Below are 24,094 nucleotides of genomic sequence, written 5' to 3' on the forward strand. Positions count from 1 at the left end.
CTACTGTGTGCAGGTAGCATGGAGGAATTTGTGGATACACATTTTAGTAGAGGACTAGGTTTCCTTTCATTATTTGTGTTGCCCTTTTCTCCTTTTATCTGGGTCACATAAGCTTCTCCTAACTTGACTTCCTGCCCTAATCACACCTGACTTATCCCTACTTGCTCATCACTGCAAGACAAATTTTTCTAAAACCCTTCTCTTTTCTCGATCTTTAATGGACTCCATTTCAAAAAAGATAAACCTCCTTAGACTAACATTCAAGGCGTCAATGGTATGATGTCAGTCCATCTTTTGAACCATATCCCTCATCCATCAGCTTCCCAGCAACTTAGTTCAGGCAAAGAGGTCTATTTTTCTTTATTCCCTAAGTGTGCCCTGTGCTTTCCTATCTCAGAACTCTTGACCATGCACTTCCTTTAGCCTGGACAAGTCTTCTCCATTTTTTGCCATCCCTCCAAATCCTCAAAGATTCAGTTAAGTCCTTCCTGGACAGTTAATTTCAAACTTGCTCCGGGGGCCCATGTGGTTGGTCCCTTCTGAGTTTTGGGTCACTCTGTCAATCTTGCTTCTTCAAGCAAGTCTGGTCGCAACCCCACTGCCCTCATCTTCCCTTGCTTTATGTCTTTGCTTGTGCTTAGTTTTATCTCCCCAAAATACAGTGTGAGTTCTGGAAGGTAGAGATGTGTCCTGCTGTGTGGTCTGCAAACACAAAGCCCCCAGTAAGTCCTGCCCCTCATTCAAGCAGGTTAACATTCTGTTTCTCTGGAGTCTCCAAGATAAAGCCAGGCCAGTGTGCTATAGATGGGGGAAAAGTGGAAACAGTGGCAGATTTTATTTTCTTGGGCTCCAAAATCACTGCAGATGGTTACTGCAGCCACAAAATTAAAAGATGCTTGCTCCTTAGAAGAAGAGCTATGACAAACCTAGACAGCATATGAAAAAGTAGAGACACTACTTTGCCAACAAAGGTCCATATAGTCAAAACTATTATTTTTCCTATGGTAAAACCATAGGAAAAGTAATGGTAGTGATGCATAGATGTGAAAGTTGGACCATAAAGAAGGCTGAGCACTGAAGAACTGATGCTTTTGAACTGTGGTGCTGGAGAAGAGTCTTGAGAGTCCCTTGGACCTCAAGGAGATCCAACCAATCAATCCTAAAGGAAATCAGTCCTCACTATTCATTGGAAGGACTGATGCTGAAGCTGAAACTCCAATACTTTAGCCACCTGATGCAAAGAACTGACTCATTGGAAAAGACCCTGATGCTGGGAAAGATTGAAGGCAGGAGGAGAAGGGGACAACAGAGGATGAGATGGTTGAATGGCATCACCGACTCAATGGACGTGAGTTTGAACAAACTCTGAGAGATGGTGAAGGGCAGGGAAGCCTGGCATGCTGCAGTCCATGGTGGTCGCAAAGAGTTGGACCTGAGTTAGCAACTGAACAACATGTATTCTATAAACCATACGATTTCAGGTTTCTTTCTTTTCTTCTTTTAGCCATACTTCCCATTGCCTCCAGCTGCTGCACCGAGGTTTCACATCATATTTCCAGAAGGCTTCTGGAAAGAGTGACGACGTGTCGCATCCAGAGAGCTGACGGGGATTGTGACTTGGCTGCTGTCATGTGAGTGCTGTTTGGCAGGAGGGCTAAACCTGCAGAATGACCATTTCTCCACCAGTGAACCATAGGTTGGGGAGACTCTGCCTGCTACCCAACATACAGACCATTATTTGAACAAGAGCAGGGAGAGTGGTGTGAATGCACACTCTGTCAGTACCAGGATGTCCAGAGCCCCATGTTAGCCCTCCGCACCCTGCATTGCAGTGATGCAGTGAAGGTGAAACGCTTTTAGTCACCAGACAATGTGCGTGACTTCCCTCAGCCAAACGAGGGACGTTCTGAGTGGGAAAAAAATTAAAATGAAAAAAAAACAAATGAAAATCTGACACCTCTGTGCTGACAAGACAGCTGAAAGATATAGAGTGGTTACGACTTGGTCTCAAGTAAGATGAAATTGGACTATGTCTTATTTTGTAATCATAAGTTACATGATTACATGATAAGTCATCTCTTTCGTGTTTCCTTACATTCGACATATAAAGTTAAATATTCTCTGTTTCCAAACTGTTTTACTACAGAACATGTTTTTACTTATCCAAAATGTAGTCCCTTAACTATGTTGTTTTTTAAAATGTTTTCCAATTTTTGGTGCCCCAGTCTTTCTAATTTTAGTGTGTTTGGTGGTATCTCATCTCAATTTTCAGAGAAGGCAATGGCACCCCACTCTAGTACTCTTGCCTGGAAAATCCCATGGACGGAGGAGCCTGGTAGGCTGCAGTCCATGGGGTCGTAAAGAGTCAGACATGACTGAGCAACTTCACTTTCACTTTTCACTTTCATGCATTGGAGAAGGAAATGGCAACCCACTCCAGTGTTCTTGCCTGGAGAATCCCAGGAATGGGGGAGCATGGTGGGCTGCCATCTATGGGGTCGCACAGAGTCGGACACGACTGAAGCGACTTAGCAGCAGCAGCAGCATCTCAATTTTAATTTGCTCTTCTTGAACATTAGTTCCCTTAACTTTGAACATGTATAAAGACTTTAAGGTTTGAGATAAGTGTTTTAGATGCAGAAACCATTGCAAGCATTGAAATTGCATTCCGAAATAGTATGCATTATTAATCTCAATTAACTAATACAACTTAACTCACAGTGAACACACTAAATTTATTTCATTGTCCTCTTCTGCCTAGAAATAGGTCCTTTCTTTTCACACCCTTAACACAATCACTGTAATATCTGATGTCTGAGACAGCAGTTTGCTTGTTTAAAATTTCTCTATAGTGACTTCATTAAAGAGTTTCTAGCTCTTTCTACACATAAACAAAACACAAAGCTGTATATCTTGGGAAGGGGGCTGAGTCTTCTTGAATCATATAGACATTATCCATTAGGAAGAAAATTTAGGATTATTAAATAAAGTTGTTTGGGAGGCTTGAGTATTTTTTTCAAAAATGGTTGTTGAAAGGCTGTTGTGCTTAGAGAAATGGGCAAAGAAATAAATTTTATAGTTATAATTATAGTGATAGTTATAATCTACGGCAGGGCCTTCCTTCAAAATCCACTGGACCGTCACTAGCTACTCTTATGTGTAAAAAAAAAAAAAAAAAAAAACGAGAGATCAGCCTAATGGTTTCTTAGCATCAAACTCTTCACCTAGAAATTCACAACTGAGTGGCTCAGTGCCCACCAGAATATTATGGAGCTGCAGGAGGGCAGGGAGTGTGAAAAAGACTATCCCCTTATCCTGATGGAGACACATGTGATGCAAGTGTAGGTTTAAGCAGCCTTTAAACTTGGGTTTTAAAACATCAGCACATCTTGGGTTAGGGCACTATGTTCTGGCAGCTGATTTTTCTGCTTGTATTACATTGAGGGTTTGAGGCCCCACTGAGCAGGCCTTTGAAATCCCACATGGCAGGTGTTGCTTGTGTTCCTGTGCTTTCCTCCTCCCTGGCTCCTCTGTCTGCATTCCCCCATCCAGGTCTCTCCTGTAGCCCCAGAGCCAATGCCCCTGCCTGGGGCCCCTCACTCCCCAAGCAATGCTGGCTTTGAGTCCTAGTTCTCTACCTTGCAGCCAATGGGCTTATCTGGCTGTCAGTGGGGTCCTTCTCCCCTGAGTGTCTGCTCGGATTCTTGCTGACACCACAGGGTAAGGAGAGAATTTAGTCTTTGGAAAGGGTAGGAACTTCAGCTCTTTCTTGTTTGTTGATTTGTTCGTTCTCCATATTGGTGCTATAGCCAAGTTTTCTCCTGTAATAGCTTAAGTCAAGCCAATGGGCCATAGGGATAATTAGTTTTTCTTTTGAAGACCTCTAAATCTAATACACTTAGAGAACGTGTTATCCTCCTATTAAGATGCCTCACTTCTTTTAAATTAATAATCCCACATGCTGGCTTTATTATGCTCAAGTGCATTCAAGCCTTTCCCAACTTTTCCTCCCATTTCAGAAGGCCCCACATTAGCTGATGCTTCCTCTTGGGTCATCCGGAGAAACGGCAGCCTCATCTCTATCCCCACCTATTTTTTTTCCCGAAGAGAAGGGTGAGGGGTTTCCATTTATCCAGATACAGAAATATTGTATACGTATAGCCAGCAGGATTTTCAACAATTAATAAGAGCTGGATGGCATCTGATGGGGAATTAAAAGCCATGTCTTTTGTAACAAGAAATTATTCGAGGTACCAGAAATTGTGAATGGTGTTCTAGGATTCTCCTACACCATTGTCAACATTTCATAATAGAAAAATGAAAACAAGAACAATTTCTGAGACATGGTATATATCTATATTATAGTAAGATTGTTTTGTTGAAACAAAAGCAGATTGTCCTTATTTTTGAACAATTTTCAATTCATATCTATGAGTAATTACTGAATTCCTGCTGTGAACAAGGCCTTTTCAAGAGACTTCCAGGCTATTCTTCCTTCAAGGAGCATAACACCACAGAAAAAGAACAGAGTCTGAAACAACTACTCAGATAAAAGATGGAGAAAACTTAGTGCCAGAAGACAGGCAACCAGGGGCCACAGAGACTGAAAGAAAAAAAGAGGCTTTTAGCTGAGAGGATCTAGAAAAACCTCATGGAGGAGGATGTGTTTAAGGTGGGCAATGAGGAAGTTATTGGTTTTTTGGTTGGGTGCTTGGAGTCAGGACAGAGAATTGTTTTCACATGGTTTCTCTCCCTCCATCTCTCCCTTCTTCTACTTTCCTCCTCTTCTTTCCCCCTCCTCCTACCTCTCCCCATCTCCCTTCTCCCCCTCCTCCTCCAGTTCCTTCTCCTGCTCCTTTTAACATTTTCTTTGGATGTCTGAGGAACCACAGGCAGTGCGGTAGTAAAGATTCATCCTTGTGGTCCTCAGCTTTAAGATTCAGTCTGTGTCCAGACACAAACTGTCCCAAAGTGGGAACTGCCTACCAGTTCACTAAGTTTTTACTTACTTGTACCATCTATCAGTGATTTTTTTTTTTTCTTCCCTTCTTGGCAGCCTTCATGTCAAGCGCAGAAGAGTCTGTGTCAGCCCGCACAATCACGTTATTAAGCAGTGGATGAACGAACAAGCAGCCAAGAAAGAGGCTAAAGGCAACATTTGCCATAAGAAGAGACACCACGGGAGGAGGAACAGTAAAGGGGCACATCGGGAAAGGCAGGAAACACATGGCCACAAAACGCCTTATTAGAGAAGGTACAGATGAAGCTGCACAGAGGAGTGCTGAGTGAACCTGGCCGTGGCTGGTTATAAAAATATCATGTGAATCTTCCCTATTGGGAGCCAACAGGGCAAAACAAAATATATTTTTCAAGGGGATAACTATACAGATGCAAACGTAGCCAGTAATATACTCAACTGAAAAAATGAAGTGAAAAGAGAATACTTATCTTCACATATTTGAGGAGCAGCATACAGATCTAATTTCTCCACCTTTTTTACTATAACGTTTTCCAAATCTGCAAAGAAGTTGAAAGAGTGGTACTGCGAACATCTGCATGCCTTTACCTAGATTAATTCTTGTTAATATTCTGCCATATTTGTTTTTTCTCTCTCTTCTCTCCTTGTACATGTATATATAAAACATTATATATACAAAGTTAAAATTTTTTCCTGAACCATTTTGAAAACAAGTTACAAACATCATGACACTTCACTCCTAAATTTTTTTAGTGTTTCAACTTGACATCTGTCAAGAATAAAGACATTTTCTATAAAATAGTGCCATCAGCTTTATACCTAAAAAAGGCAGCAGTTTAATCATCTATATGATATAATATATATGTTCATATTCCACAATCATATATATGTTTATATTCTAATATATGAATGTATATATGAAATATGAACATATATATCCGACCCAGGGATTGAACCCAGGTTTCCTGCATTGCAGACAGGTTCTTTACCATCTTGGGAAGATCCCCTGGAGGAGGCCATGGCAGTCCACTCCAGTATTCTTGCTTGGAGAATCCCATGGACAGAGAAGCCTGGTAGGTTACAGTTCATGGGGTCCCAAAGACTCTACTGAGTAACTAACTACTTTTCAGGATCACATTCAGATTTAGCATTTTTGGTAAGAATTCTTCCTATGTGAATTTCCATATTTTCTAGTGCACTATTTAGAGTTTGTGAACAGTGAAGTTCATTCTTTACACAGAAGACTGGATTGACAAATTCTGATGCTAAAAACAAAAAAGCCTGGTTTGTTCTGGGAGCCACCTGCCTCCTACAGTCAATTGTTGGAGCAGACTAGTCAGGGGTCCAGAGATGGGTCCTGTGTGAGATGATTTCACAGTTTCCTAAACAAGGAGCCTACATCCTTTCATTCCTAACACAGCTTTACCACACCTTGCGGGTCGATCCCCAAGGCTCTGCTAATCTTTTGGCTTCCTTGCTCACAGAGGCTGTAGAATAAGAGGTAGTTTTCGTAAACACCCACCAGATGGCAGGAGCAGAGCGTGCACTCAGCCAAGTGTCAGGCGTCTGGCTCTTCCTGTGGGCCACCCCTAGGTAGTTGCCCGGAGGTGCTGAACCTGATGCAGGCTAAAACTATCACCAAACGACAGTCCGTCTAATATTCCTCATGAACACCAATTTAGCATCAGTGAGCTTTGTATTAATATTTCTAATTTTTGAATGAGGAAACCAGAGGCTTATGGGGTAAAATGACTTCCCCAAGGGCGCATGGTAAGTGGCAGGGACAAGCTGTGTCCCCAGGTCTCCAGGTCTCCTGTTCTCCCATCAGCCCCAGCAGTGGACCCTAGAAGGTGGGCACCTACCTGGAGGTGGGCAGAGGAGGAGGAATGCAGGTAAAGATCTGTGCATCTGGAGCTCCAAAAGGGCCAGAGATGCCTGCGGACAGTTTTACCTGAGTCTAGGAGAAGGCAATGGCACCCCACTCCAGTACTCTTGCCTGGAAAATCCCATGGACGGAGGAGCCTGGTGGGCTGCTGTCCATGGGGTCGCTAAGAGTTGGACACGACTGAGCAATTTCACTTTCACTTTTCACTTTCATGCTTTGGAGAAGGAAATGGCAACCCACTCCAGTGTTCTTGCCTGGAGAATCCCAGGGACGGGGGAGCCTGGTGGGCTGCCATCTACAGGGTAGCACAGAGTCAGACATGACTGAAGCAACTTAGCAGCAGCAGCAGCAAGGCAGTGAAGGAAACTGCACACTGTTCATGGCCTTCATTTTGCAAAATCTCCCTCACTAGTGTCTTCTTTTCAACTTAAAGACAGATTTTGTCAAAAAATAAAGGCTTTTCCCCACTCAATTCCATCATGCTTTTTAATATGATAATACGATAAAATGGGTAATCCTGAGGAAAATGATTCCTAAATAGCTTAGTCTGTTCCACCTGCTTTAATAAAATACCACAGACTGAGGGACTTATAGTCAGCAAACATTTATTTCTCACAGTTCTGGAGGCAGGGCCGTCCAGGATGGTGGTGTGGCAGATTCAGTGTCTCGGTGGGGGGGCTGTCTTCTGAGCTGAAGACTGCTGACTCCTCCGTCTCCGTGTCCTCACGTGGTAGAGACGACTGGGAGCTCTCTGGACCCACTGTTACAGGGAAGGAATCCCAAAGACACCACCTACTAATATCATCCTCTTTGGGAATTAAGATTTCAATATACGAGGGTTTTTTTATTTAAGTCGCTCAGTCATGTCCAACTGTTTGTGACCCCATGGACTGTAGCCCGCCAGGCTCCTCTGTCTATGGGATTCTCCAGGCAGGAATACTGGAGTGGGTTCCCATTCCCTTCTCCAGGGGATCTTCCCAATCCAGGGATCAAACCCAATTCAGGAGATACAAACATTCAGACCATAGCACTAAATACTCTTTTTTGATCCCATAGTCCCATAGACGCTTGAAGGTCCAAGCGTCTTCAAGTTTCACGTTCTAAAAACTTTAAAAAATTTACATTAAATTTGTAATGTAAATACAATATTAATTAATGTATTGTAAATTAAAAATTAAATAATGTAATGTAATTTACATTACATTAAATCTCAGTTCAGTTCAGTCACACAGTCGTGTCTGACTCACCGTGACCCCATGGACTACAGCATGATAGGCTTCCCTGTCCATCACCAGCTCCCAGAGTTTACTCAAACTCATGTCCATCGAGTTGGTGATGCCATCCAACCATCTCATCCTCTGTCGTCCCCTTCTCCTCCTGCCCTCAATCTTTCCCAACATCAGGTCTTTTCCAATGAGTCAGTTCTTCGAATCAGGTGGCCAAAGTAGTGGAGTTTCAGCCTCAGCATCAGTCCTTCCAATGAATACTCAGGACTGATTTCCTTTTGGATTCACTGGTTTGATCTCCTTGCAATCCAAGGGACTCTCAAGAGTCTTCTCCAACACCATAGTTCAAAAGCATCAATTCTTTGGCACTCAGCTTTCTTTATAGTCCAACTCTCACATCCATACATGACTACTGGCAAAACCAAAGCTTTGACTAGATGGACCTTTGTTGGCAAAGTAATGTCTCTGCTTTTTAATATGCTGTCTGCTGCTGCTGCTGCTGCTGCTGCTAAGTCACTTCAGTCGTGTCCGACTCTGTGTGACCCCATAGACGTCAGCCCACTAGGCTCTCCTGCCTCTGGGATTCTCCAGGCAAGAACACTGGAGTAGGTTGCCATTTCCTTCTCCAGTGCATGAAAGTGAAAAAGTGAAAGTGAAGTTGCTCAGTCGTGTCCGACTCTTAGCAACCCCATGGACTGCAGCCCACCAGGCTCCTCCATCCATGGGATTTTCCAGGCAAGAGTACTGGAGTGGGGTGCCATTGCCTTCTCCAATATGCTGTCTAGGTTACATTAAATTTAAAATAATAAAATAATAACTTGAGAGTAACTTAATTGACTTAAAAAGTCAATCAATTGATCTAATTAATTAATCATAACATAGGGAATAATACTATTAATAAATAATGAACAACATTAATGAAAAGCTAAAATGAAAACATTGGTGTCTAATCCTCTCAATCAACTTGAACTATTTTCAGTTTTGTTTCCCTTCCAGTCCAGGTCCAGAATTCCACATACTTTTTTGTAGCTATAAGGACAGTAAGTTTTATGCTATATTTTAAAATTTTGATTTTACTGCAGTGCAAATAAATGAAATTTTCTGTAAGGGAGAACAGCTTCTTAAAGAAATTCCATTTGACAGGGTATCATATGTGCTTATTAAAACACTGCTGTGTCACCAGTACTGCACTATGAGTAGATCAACCTTAAGCCTCTAAGGTTTTTTTAGATTACATTTTTATTAAAGCAGTGCAAATGTGTAGTAAAAAATAAAAAAAGTGCAGCAGAATTTATTATGAACAATAACATCCTCTTTCTCTGTCCTCCCTCTTCCCAGACCTGCTTCTTTGATGCAACTTCTTTTTTTTTTTTTTTTTTTTTTTAAGACTGATCTATACATCGGTATCTCTTTTGCTGTCTCGTACACAGGGTTATTGTTACCATCTTTCTAAATTCTATATATATGTGTTAGTATACTGTATTGGTGTTTTTCTTTCTGGCTTACTTCACTCTGTATAATAGGTTCCAGTTTTATCCACCTCATTAGAACTGATTCAAATGTATTCTTTTTAATGGCTGAGTAATACTCCATTGTGTATATGTACCATAGCTTTCTTATCCATTCATCTGCTGATGGGCATCTAGGTTGCTTCCATGTCCTGGCTATTATAAACAGTGCTGCGATGAACATTGGGGTACACGTGTCTCTTTCCCTTCTGGTTTCCTCAGTGTGTACGCCCAGCAGTGGGATTGCTGGATCATAAGGCAGTTCTATTTCCAGTTTTTTAAGGAATCTCCACACTGTTCTCCATAGTGGCTGTACTAGTTTGCATTCCCACCAACAGTGTAAGAGAGTTCCCTTTTCTCCACACCCTCTCCAGCATTTATTGCTTGTAGACTTTTGGATCGCAGCCATTCTGACTTCTTTTAAACTTTTTAAGTTTTGTTTTTCTGGTGGTGTGTGGGAAGAAAATCTTTTCTTCCACCTTCTTATTTTTCCTGACTGTGTCTGAAAATTCAACTGACAAACACAGATTAATGGGAGAAAAGCCTATACCTTTATTTAATATACATTTTGTGTGACATGGGAACCTTCAAAAGGAAATAAAAAACCCAAAAAAGCAAACCTGAGTAGTTTTATGCTGAGTTTGATGGCAAATGGGTAGTTGTTCATTGGAATACATGTGATAGATCAAAGAACATGAATGCAGTGTAGCCAACTTGGGGAAAGTTAGCAAGACCTGTTTGTTGAGAGTGAGTGAAGTCGCTCAGTCGTGTCCGACTCTTTGTCACCCCATGGACTGTAGCCTACCAGGCTCCTCTGTCCATGGGATTTTCCAGACAAGGGTACTGGAGTGAGTTGTCATTTGCTTCTCCAGGGGATCTTCCCAACCCAGGGGTCAAACCCAGGTCTCCCGCATTGCAGGCAGACGCTTTACCATCTGAGCTACCAGGAAGACCTGTTTGTTAGGATTCTTCTTTATGTCCCTTTACTTTCAGAGATAAGGCTGCTCATCTCTTGCACATATAGGGAGGATAACTGTCACCTGAGGATTTTATGACCTGTTTCAGGGAGGAAAGATGGGGGAAGGTCAGAAAGATTATGCCTCTGCTATTTTCTTGAACTCCTTCAGCTTAAAATATTTAATATTTAAGATGCCATGTTTTGGGGTAGTGTGTTCTGAACCCCATCAGTGGTTACTTCCATAATTCCAAATGAAAGCTTTAAATATTACTTATTTATCAATTTTAGGCAATTTCTATTGTTTCCTCATTGCATCCTATTTCCCTTTCTTTCTCCCTCCTCATCTTGATAGTTTTATCACTGTTATTTTTCCTTATCTTTATAATTTGAATAGTATACCCACCTTCCTTCATTAGTCCATTAATTCTAGAATTTCAGTCTCCTCTTTATGTAAAATGTAAATACCCTTTTCTCCTTTTCTTTTTCTTCTATCCTTCTATCTTGTATCACCTATATTTTCACATTTAATTTAACTATAATTCTGTACTAAAATAACAATCATCTTTCATGCTTTAAGGAAGAGTCTCTCAACTCTAGCACTACTGACATCTTTGGCTACTAATTCTTTACTATGGTGACTCTCCCATACTTTATAGATGAATTAGCAGTGTCTCTGACCTCTATCCACTATATGACATTCAAAGCTGTCTCCAGATATTGCCAAATATGTTCGAGGAGAGGGGAGTAAATTTACTCTCAACTCCAGCTGGGAATCACTAGACTAGAATCTAAGATAGGTTCTAAAATGGAAAACTCTGTAGCTGGAAATTTTCTAAAATGACCCCCATAATTCCCTGCCCTGGTATACACACACCTTCCAAACACTAATCTAGGTGTTGCACTTTTAGGTAACAAATCAGTTGATTGTAAAATAGGGAGATTATCTGGTGGGAATGACTTAATCACAGGAGCCCTATAAGACTAAGTCTCAGTTTCAAAACATGAGAAGGATTCAATATGCCATGATTGGCTTTAAAGACAGGAGAAAGGCCAAATCCCAAGGAATGTGGGTGGCCTGCAGTTACTAAAAGGGGGCCCCAGCTGACAGATAGCAAAGAAGTAGAGACCTCAGTCCTATAATTACAGAAACTTCTCTGGTGACTCAGATGGTAAAGAATCTTCCTGCAATGCAAGAGATCCAGGTTCAATCCCAGGGTCGAGAAGATCCCCTGGAGAAGAGAATGGCAACCCATTCCAGAATCCTGGCCTGGGAAATCCCATGGAGAGGAGCCTTACTGACCCCATGTGACAGTCCATGGGGTTACAAGAGTCACACATGAAAACTGTCACCACCACCACCTACAAGGAGCCTCGTTCAGCCAGGAATAAGAAAGCTTGCAGCAGATACTCCCACAGAGCCTCCAGAGGGAACGCAATCCAGTCAGTATCTTGATTTCAGCCTTCTGCAACCCTAAGCAGAGAACCCAGTCACACCACCTGTCTGGACTTTTGGTTTACAGACTGAGCTACTAAATGGGTGTGGTTTAAATGGGTTTCCCTGGTAACTCAGCTGGTAAAGAATCCGCCTGCAATGCAGGAGACCCCGGTTCAATTCCTGGGTTGGAAGACCTCCTGGAGAAGGGATAGTCTACCCCCTCCAGTATTCTTGCTTGGAGAATCCCATAAACAGAGGAGCCCAGCAGGCTACAGTCTGTAGTGTCATAAAGAGTTGGACACGACTGAGCTCCTTTCACTTTACTTCTTTTAAGTGGGTGAGTTCATAGAACTTTCTTAATGCAACAATAAGAAGCTAGCACAACCAATGAGTGGCTCTTTTACCCTCCTGACTACGTAAGTATTGTTTGCTTGCCAGGTCAAGTTGTGTGCTAGAGTTTAATATCCTTCTCAATAAATGAACCCTGAATAATTCACTATTCAGGCAACTTGAGCCTGATAAAACACAACTGCTTTCTACATTATTTGTGTGCTTTATATACTTGACTTCTTTCTCAGGTTTGCCCAGGCCTCCCTGTGAGCTCTGGATTTTTATAATATCCATGAACAAATAGAACTCTGACACATTTCATAATTTATATGACCGATCTGATGCTCTTTTGACAATTGTAGCAATTTCCTTCTTTTTTTAATTTTTGTAAAATCAGGTTTTCCCTGTAGTAAATGTAAGAGAATTCCAAGTTCATCCTGGTCTCTCCCCAATACTGTGACTATGCTCTATCTTTTAATTCACTGACAGATAATTGGATCACCTGACATATTGTAGTCTCTCCATCTTGTTGCTATTCTACTGCTGCAGAAACTACCAAAACAATAAACATCCCCTTCCTCCATCCAGGGCTTAGCACATAGTAGGCACTCAGTAAATATATACTAAAAACACATATGTAGGCAACTGACCTCTTGTTTGGCCAATTACAGTGAAAATAGGACACCATGAGAGCCCTGCATTCCTGTAATGACCAGCCTCTACTGAAGAGAGAGAGATACCAAGGGTTAAATGCCACAAGGTCCTGGCCTGGGAGATGACAATAACTAAACCCAGTGTGACTGGGCTCCATTGTTTTCAAGATTTTCTACAGAATTTGTAGAATTTTCAGAATTTGTACGTCTTTTACCTCTTCTCTATAGCTCTGACATCAGCCTGTCCATAAAATGAACTTTATCTCCATTTCTGTTTCTTGTTCTCCCAGGTCATAACTATCTGTATCAGTGAATTACAGAACCTTTTCTGCAGAAGGAAGTAGGGCCGAATAAACAGCTTCTGACAGGTTGACTTTGCTGAACCCAGACCAGACAGCTGAAGGCAAATTGTACAATTTTCAAGAAAAGTAGGTTTAGGAGGAAGTGAGTGTCTTGGGGATTATAAAAGGTGAAGAAAAAGGGTGACTTCCTATTTGAGTCTCAGCTTTCAGAGTTACCCTGGACTCACCAAAATGGCTAAGATTGAAATTAAGAAGATGCCAAATGTTGGGACTCATGTGTGCTGGTGGGGATGTAAATTAATTGCATCACTTTGGAAAACTGTCTAGTAATATCTACTAAAGCTAGATACCTACCCTATGACCCAGAAATTCTATACTTAAGCAATATCCAGTTAAATAAATATGTTCACCAAAACACATACATAAGAATATTCATAGCAACAAATGAGAACTAAGTGCTCATCCAAAGTAGAATGGACAGATTTAAAATGTTACATTCATTAGTGGAGAGGATGTGGAGAAAAAGGAACCCCCTACACTGTTGTTGAAAATGTAAATTGGTACAGCCATTGTGGAAAACAGAATGGAAGTTCTTTAAAAAGTTAAAAGAGAGAAGGAAATAGCAACCCACTCCAGTATTCTTGCCTAGAAAATTCCATAGATGGAGGAGTCTGGCTGGCTACAGTCCATGGGTTTGCAAGAGCTGGACATGACTCAGCGATTAAACAACAATGGAGGTTCCTTTAAGAGTTAAAAGTTAAAATGAAAAATCCCAAGAGTTACCATACGATCTAGCAACGGGCTTTCAAGTTAGTGCAGTGGTAAAGAATCCGCCTGCCAATGGAGGAGGAGATGCCGGTTCAATCTGTGGGTTGGGAAGATCCCCTGGAGGAAGAACTGGCAGCCCACTCCAGTATTCTTCCCTGGAAGATTCCAGGGATAGAAAGACACACTCCCCAGACAGATGTAGGCCATCTCAGAACACCCTTGATTGAGCCTGTTGAGAGAGTCTGAAGCACAAGACCAAGCTCAGCTATATCTGGATTACTGACCCACAGACACTGTACGATAATAGAGGTGTGTTGTGTCAAGCCATTAATTCTGAGGCAATTGGTTACGCAGCAGTAGATAATGAATATAAAAGGGATAATGTTATCAGAGAAAATGGTAACAAATCCTGAAGTATTTTTTAAATGTTTATTTATTCTTTTACTTATTTGGTTGCATCCTGAGTCTTAATTGCAGCAAGCAGGATCTTTAGTTGCAGCTTTCGGAGTCTCAGATGCAGCATGTGGGATCTAGTTCTCTGACCAGGGATCAAACCCAGGCCCCCTACATTGGGAGCATGGGATCTTAGCCACTGGACCACCAGGGAAGTCTCATTCTTCTTCTTTTTTGTTTTTTCTTTAATTTTTGGCCACACCCTGCTGCATGTGGCACCTTAGGTCCTCAACCAGGGATCAAACCTAGACTGCCGGGGAGTCCAAAAATTCTACAATTAAAGAACACACACTGAGGACTGGGAATCAGGTGAGGCAGCTTCTTTTAAACGCTTTAATAGAAAATATGGTTGACAGTGGGAGCTATTGATATAAAAGGCCGAGAGAAACTGAGGAAAAAGGGATTGCTTAACATCAAACAGAGATATTCCAAGCCTGGCAGAAACCTGAGTGACAGGATATCTGAAGCCAAATGGAATGAAGATTAATGGAGTGTTTAGGTTTGAAAAACTGCTATTATCTTGAGGAATAAGAGGAATTGTTTCTTATTTAATAATTTGAGAAGATCTCATTTCTGACTATATAAAAGCCAAATACTTGAATAAAATATCTTTTATTGACATTGACATGGCGTCATATATCTGAACATAAAATTACCAATAATTACTTGATTTTTTTTTTTTATCAGACTCAGCCTAAATTCTGCTGATTTAGGATTCTGATCAAGAAGCCTTATCCATGGCAGTTCCCCAGGAAGTTCAAAGCCCAAACCAGAGGGTAAAATATTAAAAAAAAAAAAAATACACTTACAAGAAAGAAAGGCCTAATGGGAAGGAGGATAATAGTTAGTAAACACAATAATAATAGTAATTAGTACAGGAATTCATTTGAGTGGCATGAGAACCAGTTATTTGAAGAAAACTTCTAGACAAGACCATTTTGTTCAACCACGAAATGCCATGAGACCAGTTCACAGAATTTTGACTTCATGCCTTTATAGTTATTTTATTGTTGTTTGGTTTTGGCCGCACTGCACGGCATGTGGGATCTTAGCTTCTCCACCAGGGATTGAACCCACATCCCCTGCATTGTAAGCACAGTGTCTTAACCACTAGGTAACCAGGGAAGTCCCTGAATGGCTGTATTTAGTTCACAGGAGTGAGTGTGCCCATTTTCTCCCCTCTTCCAACCCTAAATGATAAATGTCTTCCATCCAAAACAGAACATTCCCCTTAGCTAAGAGTTACAGTAAACAGGCTGTTTAGGAATCATTGTTAGTTGGCATTCTGGTTCAGATGCTGAAACAAAAGTAGTCCAAACTAGACAGAAGTTTATTTCTCTCTCCTTGCATAGCACTCCAGGTGTAAAACGAGCCTTCGTTCCGAGGCTGAAATGGTGGCTTCATGGTGTCATTTGCCTTGTTTCTCTGTTGCGCTCTCGTCCACAGGTGAGCCTGTCCCATGGTTCACCACCGTGAGTTGGGGCCACCCCCAGGCTGCAGTAATTTTGCTAGGTCTGTCATAAGAATGTAGTCTAAATGGGATGACCTAAATAACAGGAATTTATTTTCTCACTGTTCTAGAGGTTAGAAGTCTGAAATCAAGGAGTCGGTATTCTTGGGTCTTTCTGAGGTCTGTGAGGGCAGGGAGCGGCTCCCAGCAACTTCTTGGCTTGCAGATGGTCCTCTCCTCCCTGTGTTTTTTTCCCATCATCTTTTCTCTGCGTGTGCCTATTTCTGTGCCCAAATTTCCCATTTATAAGGACACCAGTTATATTGCATGAGGGCCCACCCCAGTGGCCTTAATTAATTACATCTACAACAACCCTATTTCTAAATAAGGTCACATTCTTGAGTACTGAGGAAGAGGGGCTAGGACTTGAACATAAGGATTTGGCAGTGGGGAGGACAATCAACCCAGAAGATGAGGATGAGTGAGATGGGAGTGAGGGAGGAAATGCTCTTTTCTTTTAAGAGCATGATTGGGAGGTTAAATACCATATTCCCTCAAATCTATTGCCAGGAGTTCACCTCACAAACACCCAACTTCAAAAAAAAAAAAAAAGGAAGGGCTTCCCTGGTGGCTCAGTGGTAAAGAATCCACCTGCCAATGCAAGAGACACAGGTTTGATCCCTGATCTGGGAAGAAGCCCCATGCTATGGAGCAACAAAGCTTGTGCCCCACAACCACTGAGCCTGTGCTCTAGAACCTGGGAGCCACAACTACTGAGCCCCTGTGCCCTATACAGCCTGTGCTCCACAACAAAAGAAGCCACCGCAGTGAGAAGCCTATGTACCACAGTTAGAGAGTAGCCCCTACTCACCTCAACTAAAGAAAAGCCTGCGTTAGCAACAAAGACCCAGCACAGCCAAAAGTAAATAAATACAATTATTTTTTTTTTAAACTTTACATAATTGTATTAGTTTTGCCAAATATCAAAATGAATCCACCACAGGTATACATATGTTCCCCAGGGACATACATTCCTCTCTGGTGGTCATATGCCCCACTAAAACTATTATTAGGGGAACAATGGGAAGATGGATGTTAGGGTGACGAGTAGCTTTAGGTACATTACAGTTTACAAAAATCTTAGGAAGCAGAGAGATAACTTATGCCTCCAAACTGCACTGATAATTAGTCTTTACTTTGAATACTACCTATTTCTGCTTTATTGACTATGCCAAAGCCTTTGACTGTGTGGATCACAATAAACTGTAGAAAATTCTGAAAGAGATGGGAATACCAGACCACCTGATCTGCCTCTTGAGAAATTTGTATGCAGGTCAGGAAGCAACAGTTAGAACTTGACATGGAACAACAGACTGGTTCCAAATAGGAAAAGGAGTACGTCAAGGCTGTATATTGTCACCCTGCTATTTAACTTATATGCAGAGTACATCATGAGAAACGCTGGACTGGAAGAAACACAAACTGGAATCAAGATTGCCAGGAGAAATATCAATAACCTCAGATATGCAGATGACACCACCCTTATGGCAGAAAGTGAAGAGGAACTCAAAAGCCTCTTGATGAAAGTGAAAGTGTAGAGTGAAAAAGTTGGCTTGAAGCTCAACATTCAGAAAACGAAGATCATGGCATCCGGTCCCATCACTTCTTGGGAAATAGATGGGGAAACAGTGGAAACAGCGTCAGACTTTATTTTTCTGGGCTCCAAAATCACTGCAGATGGTGATCGCAGCCATGAAATTAAAAGACGCTTACTCCTTGGAAGGAAAGTTATGACCAACCTAGATAGCATATTCAAAAGCAGAGACATTACTTTGCCAACAAAGGTTCGTCTAGTCACCGCTATGGTTTTTCCTGTGGTCATGTATGGATGTGAGAGTTGGACTGTGAAGAAGGCTGAGCACCGAAGAATTGATGCTTTTGAAGTGTGGTGTTGGAGAAGACTCTTGAGAGTCCCTTGGACTGCAAGGAGATCCAACCAGTCCATTCTGAAGGAGATCAGCCCTGGGATTTCTTTGGAAGGAATGATGCTAAAGCTGAAACTCCAATACTTTGGCCACCTCTTGCGAAGAGTTGACTCACTGTAAAAGACTCTGATGCTGGGAGGGATTGGGGACAGGAGGAGAAGGGGACGACAGAGGATGAGATGGCTGGATGGCATTACTGACTCGATGGACGTGAGTCTGAGTGAACTCCGGGAGTTGGTGATGGACAGGGAGGCCTGGCGTGCTGCGATTCATGGGGTTGCAAAGAGTCGGACACGACTGAGTGACTGATCTGATCTGATTATACCAGAAATGTTGTATTTAGTTCTCACAATAACTGAAAATTTGATATTTTCCCCCCATGTATTTCAAAAGAAGAAATCCAGGCTCAGAGAGATTAAGCAACTTGTCCAATGCTAAACCTATTAAATGCTAAAGCCGGGAATCTAGCTGAGGAGTCTGTCTAGTGCTGAAGCCTGATGTATTTCACCACACCCGCTGTATCCCAAACCCTGGCCAGCAGATCTCAGCATGCTGGCCTCACTGATAACTACTCAGCTTCAGCTCATTTCAGCCTCGGTTCTGAATGGGGACTTGAAGATTTGTATGGAAGACGTCAGAAATGCCCATTTCTAAACTTTATGGGTTAACAAAGTGATGGGCAACTGAAATTTCATATAGAGAACACAATGCCATAAATAAATATATATATATATATATATATATATATATATATAAAACACCCTACACAATACATGTGCATGATAGGCATACACACACACACACACACACACACACATACTGCTTTTGTGGAAAACTACTACTGAGACAGGGAGTGGGCAGGGCAAAACCTTCAGAAGAATGACAGCTGCTGAGGATATGACATAAACTGGTTAAACTAACTGGGTCCAAGATAATGAATGAATTGACTTTCACTAGACTTTGAGCCTCAGTATATGCCCATCATTGGAGAAGGCTATGGCACCCCACTCCAGTACTCTTGCCTAGAAAATCCCATGGATGTAGGAGCCTGGTGGGCTGCAGTCCATGGGGTCACTAAGAGTTGGACATGACTGAGCAACTTCACTTTCACTTTTCACTTTCATGTATTGGAAAAAGAAATGGCAACCCACTCCAGTGTTCTTGCTTGGAGAATCCCAGGGACAGGGGAGCCTGGTGGGCTGCCGTCTATGGGGTCACACAGAGTCGGACACGACTGAAGCGACTTAGCAGCAGCAGCAGCATATGCCCATCATAATAGCTAAAGAGCATACCCACAGGGTGCTGGGACAGTTCCAAGGTTGACCATAAAAGGCCAAAAAGTGGACTGGGCCAAGTTCTAAGAAATCCCCACCCCATTCCCCAAAATAGCTTGAATACTCCAACTCAGTAACCTATGAAATTATCCAGCCCTATTAAAACTGACAAGCCTGTAGCTGGAGTCTCTCACACCCAGGGAGATCACCCACACCCTGTCTATGGAGTGTGTATCTCCCTGAATAAACCTTCTTTCTATTTACTACGGCACAATCTTGAGTTCTTTCCTGAATGAAATCAAGAACCCACGCTTGGCAGCTGTCCCAGGGACTCACCTGAGACGTGGGACGTAAGCCTCCTCTTGTGCCCCACTCTCTTTCCTGCAACACTATCCTTTCTTTCTTGACTCCTCACCTCTACCCACAAGGCATCACTTTGCTCAGTTGTTGCTCAAGTTAAAAAATAATGCAATATGATCTCTTAGACATGGAACCTAAAAAAATCTCCCAAATTTGTAGAAACAGAGCAAATTGCTGGTTGCCAGAGGCAGAAGAGGGGCAGTGGGCAAAAATGGTGAAGGTGATCAAAAGCTTCAAGCTTCCAATTATAAGACAAATAAGTCCTGAGGATGTAATATGTAGCATGATGATTATAGTGAACAATACTTTATTGTCTATTTGAAATTTGCTGAGAAAGTATATCCTGAAAGTTCTCCTCACAAGAAAAAAGAGATGGTAACTATGTATGATGATGCCTATTAATCATTTGCAGTATATATATGGGTCAAACCGTCATCTTTGTACACCTAAAACTAATATAATGTTTTTCGTTGATTATATCTTAGTAAAAAAAAAACCCACAATGCTTATTAAAAAATGAAGCCTATAAGTAAGAATTCTCTGGAGTTGATCAAAGAAACTTTCATCTCTCTTCCTCTCCCCAAAGATGACGACAGATAAAACAGTGCTGTTATAGTTTCAGTGATCTCAGCCCATTTCTTTTTAGAGAGACAGAAAATCACCTTGGGATGATGATATGCTAGTCTCAATGGTTCTGCAGAGGGTTTCCTGAATGGCTTTCATTTGCTGCATGAATGTAAGATCAGTGGGCGTAGGCAAAAGTCACAATAAGGGCTCTCTCTCCCCTTTATTCTCAGATGGCGCTAGTGGTAAAGAACCTGCCTGCCAATGCAGGAGACATAAAAGACACAGGTTCGATTCCTGGGTGGGGAAGATCCCCTGGAGGAGGGCACTGCAACCCACTCCAGTATTCTTGCCTGGAGAATCCCATGGACAGAGGAGTCTGGTGGGTCACAGTACACGGGGTTGCACAGAATGGGATATGACTGAAGGGACTTAGCAGGCACGCACTTCCTTTTATGGCTTAGCAGCAGTTTCTTCCACTCATCTATGTAAAATTCTGGAGAATGATTATACAATTTGCAGAAGGAGACCAGAGGAAACCTACACTCTAATAAATGCTGGAATGAGAGTTAATGTCAAGGTAATTTCTCAAGGTCTGCTGGCAGACAAATCACCAGTTGCCACTAAGGGAACCTCATCTGAGCCACAGGATTCTTCTCAGCTGATGACTCAGGCTTGATACCAAGGGCTCCGTGTTTGGGTGCAAAGTACATCCTTTTTACCTCAGTGTGTAGTTGACAGTCAAAGCTCTCAGGGCCTGGCCAGTTTGGCATAGTATCTGAGCCCATGTGTGACCTGTGGAGCCAAGCATAGAGCATCTCCTTACACTGGTCTGTGGTTTGGTTCATTGGCTGTCACCCTCTGGACCATAGTGTTGAGAAAGTCTCATGAGAATGGAAGCCAGGTTTAGTGTGTTCCCAGTTATGTCCTTGGTGTCCGGTGCCGCGACTGGTACATGGCAGATGCTTGGTGAGTAGTTGAGCAAAAAATATACTAATAATACCAGAATCCACTGACAACACCCTAGCAGCCACAGCAACTATAGATGCTAGTCTCTCTACCCGGTGTTTGGAAAGCAGGCATGCCTTGTTTGAATTGAATTCTTAGGCTATTCAAGTAGAAGAGATAGAGTGGCCTTGAGAAGGAATAAAAGTATATTGATTTGCAATCAGTTGATTGGAAGCATAAAAGAAATGTGACTGCATTTACTTTCCAATCCAGTGGAACAAGTTTTGCTGGCTGCATAAGATATTATTTCAGATATCTAAATCTTGTAGATCACAGGTGACCAACTTCAAGGTTCTGATTCCCCGAAAGGACAGGTCTGAACAAGGTTTATTTCAACAGGGTGCAACCTATCATATTAAATAAATGAGACAAGTAGGGAGCAGAACATAACCTTTAAACGAATGACTTAGCCCAAAGGACACAACATCAACTCGTTGCTGTGTTGCTGCGTCGATTCAGTCGTGTCCGACTCTGTGCGACCCCATGGACTGCAGCCTATCAGGCTTCTCCGTCCATGGGATTCTCCAGGCAAGAACACTGGAGTGGGTTGCCATTTCCTTCTCCAATGCATGAAAGTGGAAAGTGAAAGTGAAGTCGCTCAGTCGTGTCTGACTCTTAGTGACCCCATGGACTGCAGCCTACCAGGCTCCTCCATCCATGGGATTTTCCGGGCAACAGTACTGGAGTCGGGTGCCATTGCCTTCTCCCAACATCAACTCATTCAGATCAGATCAGATCAGTCACTCAGTCGTGTCCGACTCTTTGCAACCCCATGAATCGCAGCACGCCAGGCCTCCCTGTCCATCACCAACTCCTGGAGTTCACTCAGACTCATGTCCATCGAGTCAGTGATGCCATCCAGCCATCTCATCCTCTGTCGTCCCCTTCTCCTTCTGCCCGCAATCCCTCCCAGCATCAGAGTCTTTTCCAATGAGTCAACTCTTCGCATGAGGTGGCCAAAGTATTGGAGTTTCAGCTTTAGCATCATTCCTTCCAAAGAAATCCCAGGGCTGATCTCCTTCAGAATGGACTGGTTGGATCTCCTTGCAGTCCAAGGGACTCTCAAGAGTCTTCTCCAGCACCACACTTCAAAAGCATCAATTCTTCGGTGCTCAACCTTCTTCACAGTCCAACTCTCACATCCATACATGACCACAGGAAAAACCATAGCCTTGACCAGACGAACCTTTGTTGGCAAAGTAATGTCTCTGCTTTTGAATATGCTATCTAGGTTGGTCATAACTTTCCTTCCAAGGAGTAAGCGTCTTTTAATTTCATGGCTGCAGTCACCATCTGTAGTGATTTTGGAGCCCAAAAAAATAAAGTCTGATGCTGTTTCCACTGTTTCCCCATATCAACTCGTTAGAACGAACTAAATCCAAGAGGGTGGACAAGTCGACTTCCACTAGATCTTGAGCCTCATATATTCTCACTGTAACACCTCAACACACCATGACAGCTCTGAGGCCACCGTAAAAGGCCAAAAAGTGGGTCGGGCCAAATTCCCAGAAATCCCCATCCCTTCTCCAAAGTGAAAAGTGAAAGTTTTAGTCACTCGGTGTCTGACTCTTTGTAACTCCATGAACTGTAGCCCACTGGTCTCCTCTTCCATGGGATTCTCCAGGAAAGAATACTGGAGTGGGTAGCCATTCCCTTCTCCAGGGGATCTTCCCGACCCAAGGACTGAACCTGGGTCTCCCGCATTGCAGGCAGATTCTTTACCGTCTGAGCCACCTTAGCCAGAATAATCCTCTTGCCAGAATAGTCATCCCACTTATAAGCCTATGAAATTACCTAGAGCTATAAAAACTGACAACCCCCTACCCTGGGGTCCCTCACCTTCTGAGATGGCGCACACTCTATGGAGTGCATATCTCCCTGAATGAGCCTTCTTCCTCTTTACTATGGCTCAGTCTTGAATTCTTTCCTGCATGCAGCCAAGAACCCACACTTGGCGACAGTCCCAGGGACTCACCTGAGACCTAGGACATAACCATCCTCTACAGCAACACTCTTTTCTGCAACATAAACACATCAATTTTTGTTGTTAGAAACAGGTCCATGATCCAAAATGGGCTCAAGTTACTTTCCAGGGGTTAAAGTGGAAACTTGACATTTCTAGTTCCCCAAACCAAATCTCAAAATCAGGCCAATTTCCCCATCTTTCAGACTGAGAAATCAGAGAGATTGAAGGTAGAGCAGATATTATATGTTATTTGGAGCTAGTATACTCATGATGAGAGCTATATAAATAATTCAAATAGATATTAGCTTTAATAATCATACATGAATTTTGTGGTGTTAGTAATTGCTATTTTTAAAACATACAAAACTTGGAAAGTATATGTGAATCTGTTTTTCTATCAATCAAATATTCCCCTGAATTATGTCATTATTCAATTTATTTTTATAAATTGAACTGTACTTTAAAGGAAGTAGGACAGTTTTGTTGTGTTTTTTAAATTTATTTATTTGGCGATGCTGTGTCTTTGTTGCAGGATGTGGGATCTTCTATCTTTGTTGTGTCATGCAGGATATACTCATTGCAGCATGCAAGCTCTTAGTTGCAGTACGTGGAATCTAGTTTCCTGACCAGGGATTAAACCTGGGTCCCTTGCATTGGGAGTGCCGTGTCCTAGCCACAGGACCACCAGGTAAGTCCCCAGGGCAGTTTTTTACCTAAAGAAACTTCTACAAAAAAACTTGGATAAAATGAATATAATTTTTTTAACGCTAATGCTGACATTTGTTTTTGCTTGTTTGTTTGTGTAGAATCTAACCCTTGGACTGCAAGGTGATCCAACCGGTCCATCCTAAAGGAGATCAGCCCTGGGTGTTCATTGGAAGGACTGATGCTAAAGGGGAAACTCCAATACTTTGGCCACCTAATGCAAAGAGTTGACTCATTGGAAAAGACCCTGATGCTGGGAGGGATTGGGGGCAGGAGGAGAAGGGGA

The 24,094-nt window shown here is 42.3% G+C and overlaps 1 protein-coding gene across 6 annotated transcripts in view; it reads left to right on the top strand.

Moving 5' to 3' along the window:
• Positions 1–23,769, top strand: part of CCL28 (C-C motif chemokine ligand 28) — a 37,023-nt gene extending 13,254 nt beyond the window's left edge. Inside the window, exons 2-4 of one of the 6 annotated variants that reach the window (XM_027520325.1) lie at positions 1,505–1,631; positions 5,057–5,254; positions 23,636–23,769. In XM_027520325.1, the coding sequence (XP_027376126.1) occupies positions 1,505–1,631; positions 5,057–5,249 (320 nt within the window). In that variant the 3' untranslated portion in view covers positions 5,250–5,254; positions 23,636–23,769. Of the gene's footprint in view, positions 1–1,504; positions 1,632–5,056; positions 5,778–14,720; positions 15,122–23,635 lie in introns of those variants that run through there. The other 5 variants (XM_027520323.1, XM_027520322.1, XM_027520321.1 and 2 more) reach the window with 5 other exon arrangements.
• The last annotated feature ends 325 nt before the right edge of the window (positions 23,770–24,094 follow it).

This window comes from Bos indicus x Bos taurus, chromosome 20 (assembly GCF_003369695.1).
Source record: "Bos indicus x Bos taurus breed Angus x Brahman F1 hybrid chromosome 20, Bos_hybrid_MaternalHap_v2.0, whole genome shotgun sequence".
Taxonomy (NCBI): Eukaryota; Metazoa; Chordata; class Mammalia; order Artiodactyla; family Bovidae; genus Bos; species Bos indicus x Bos taurus.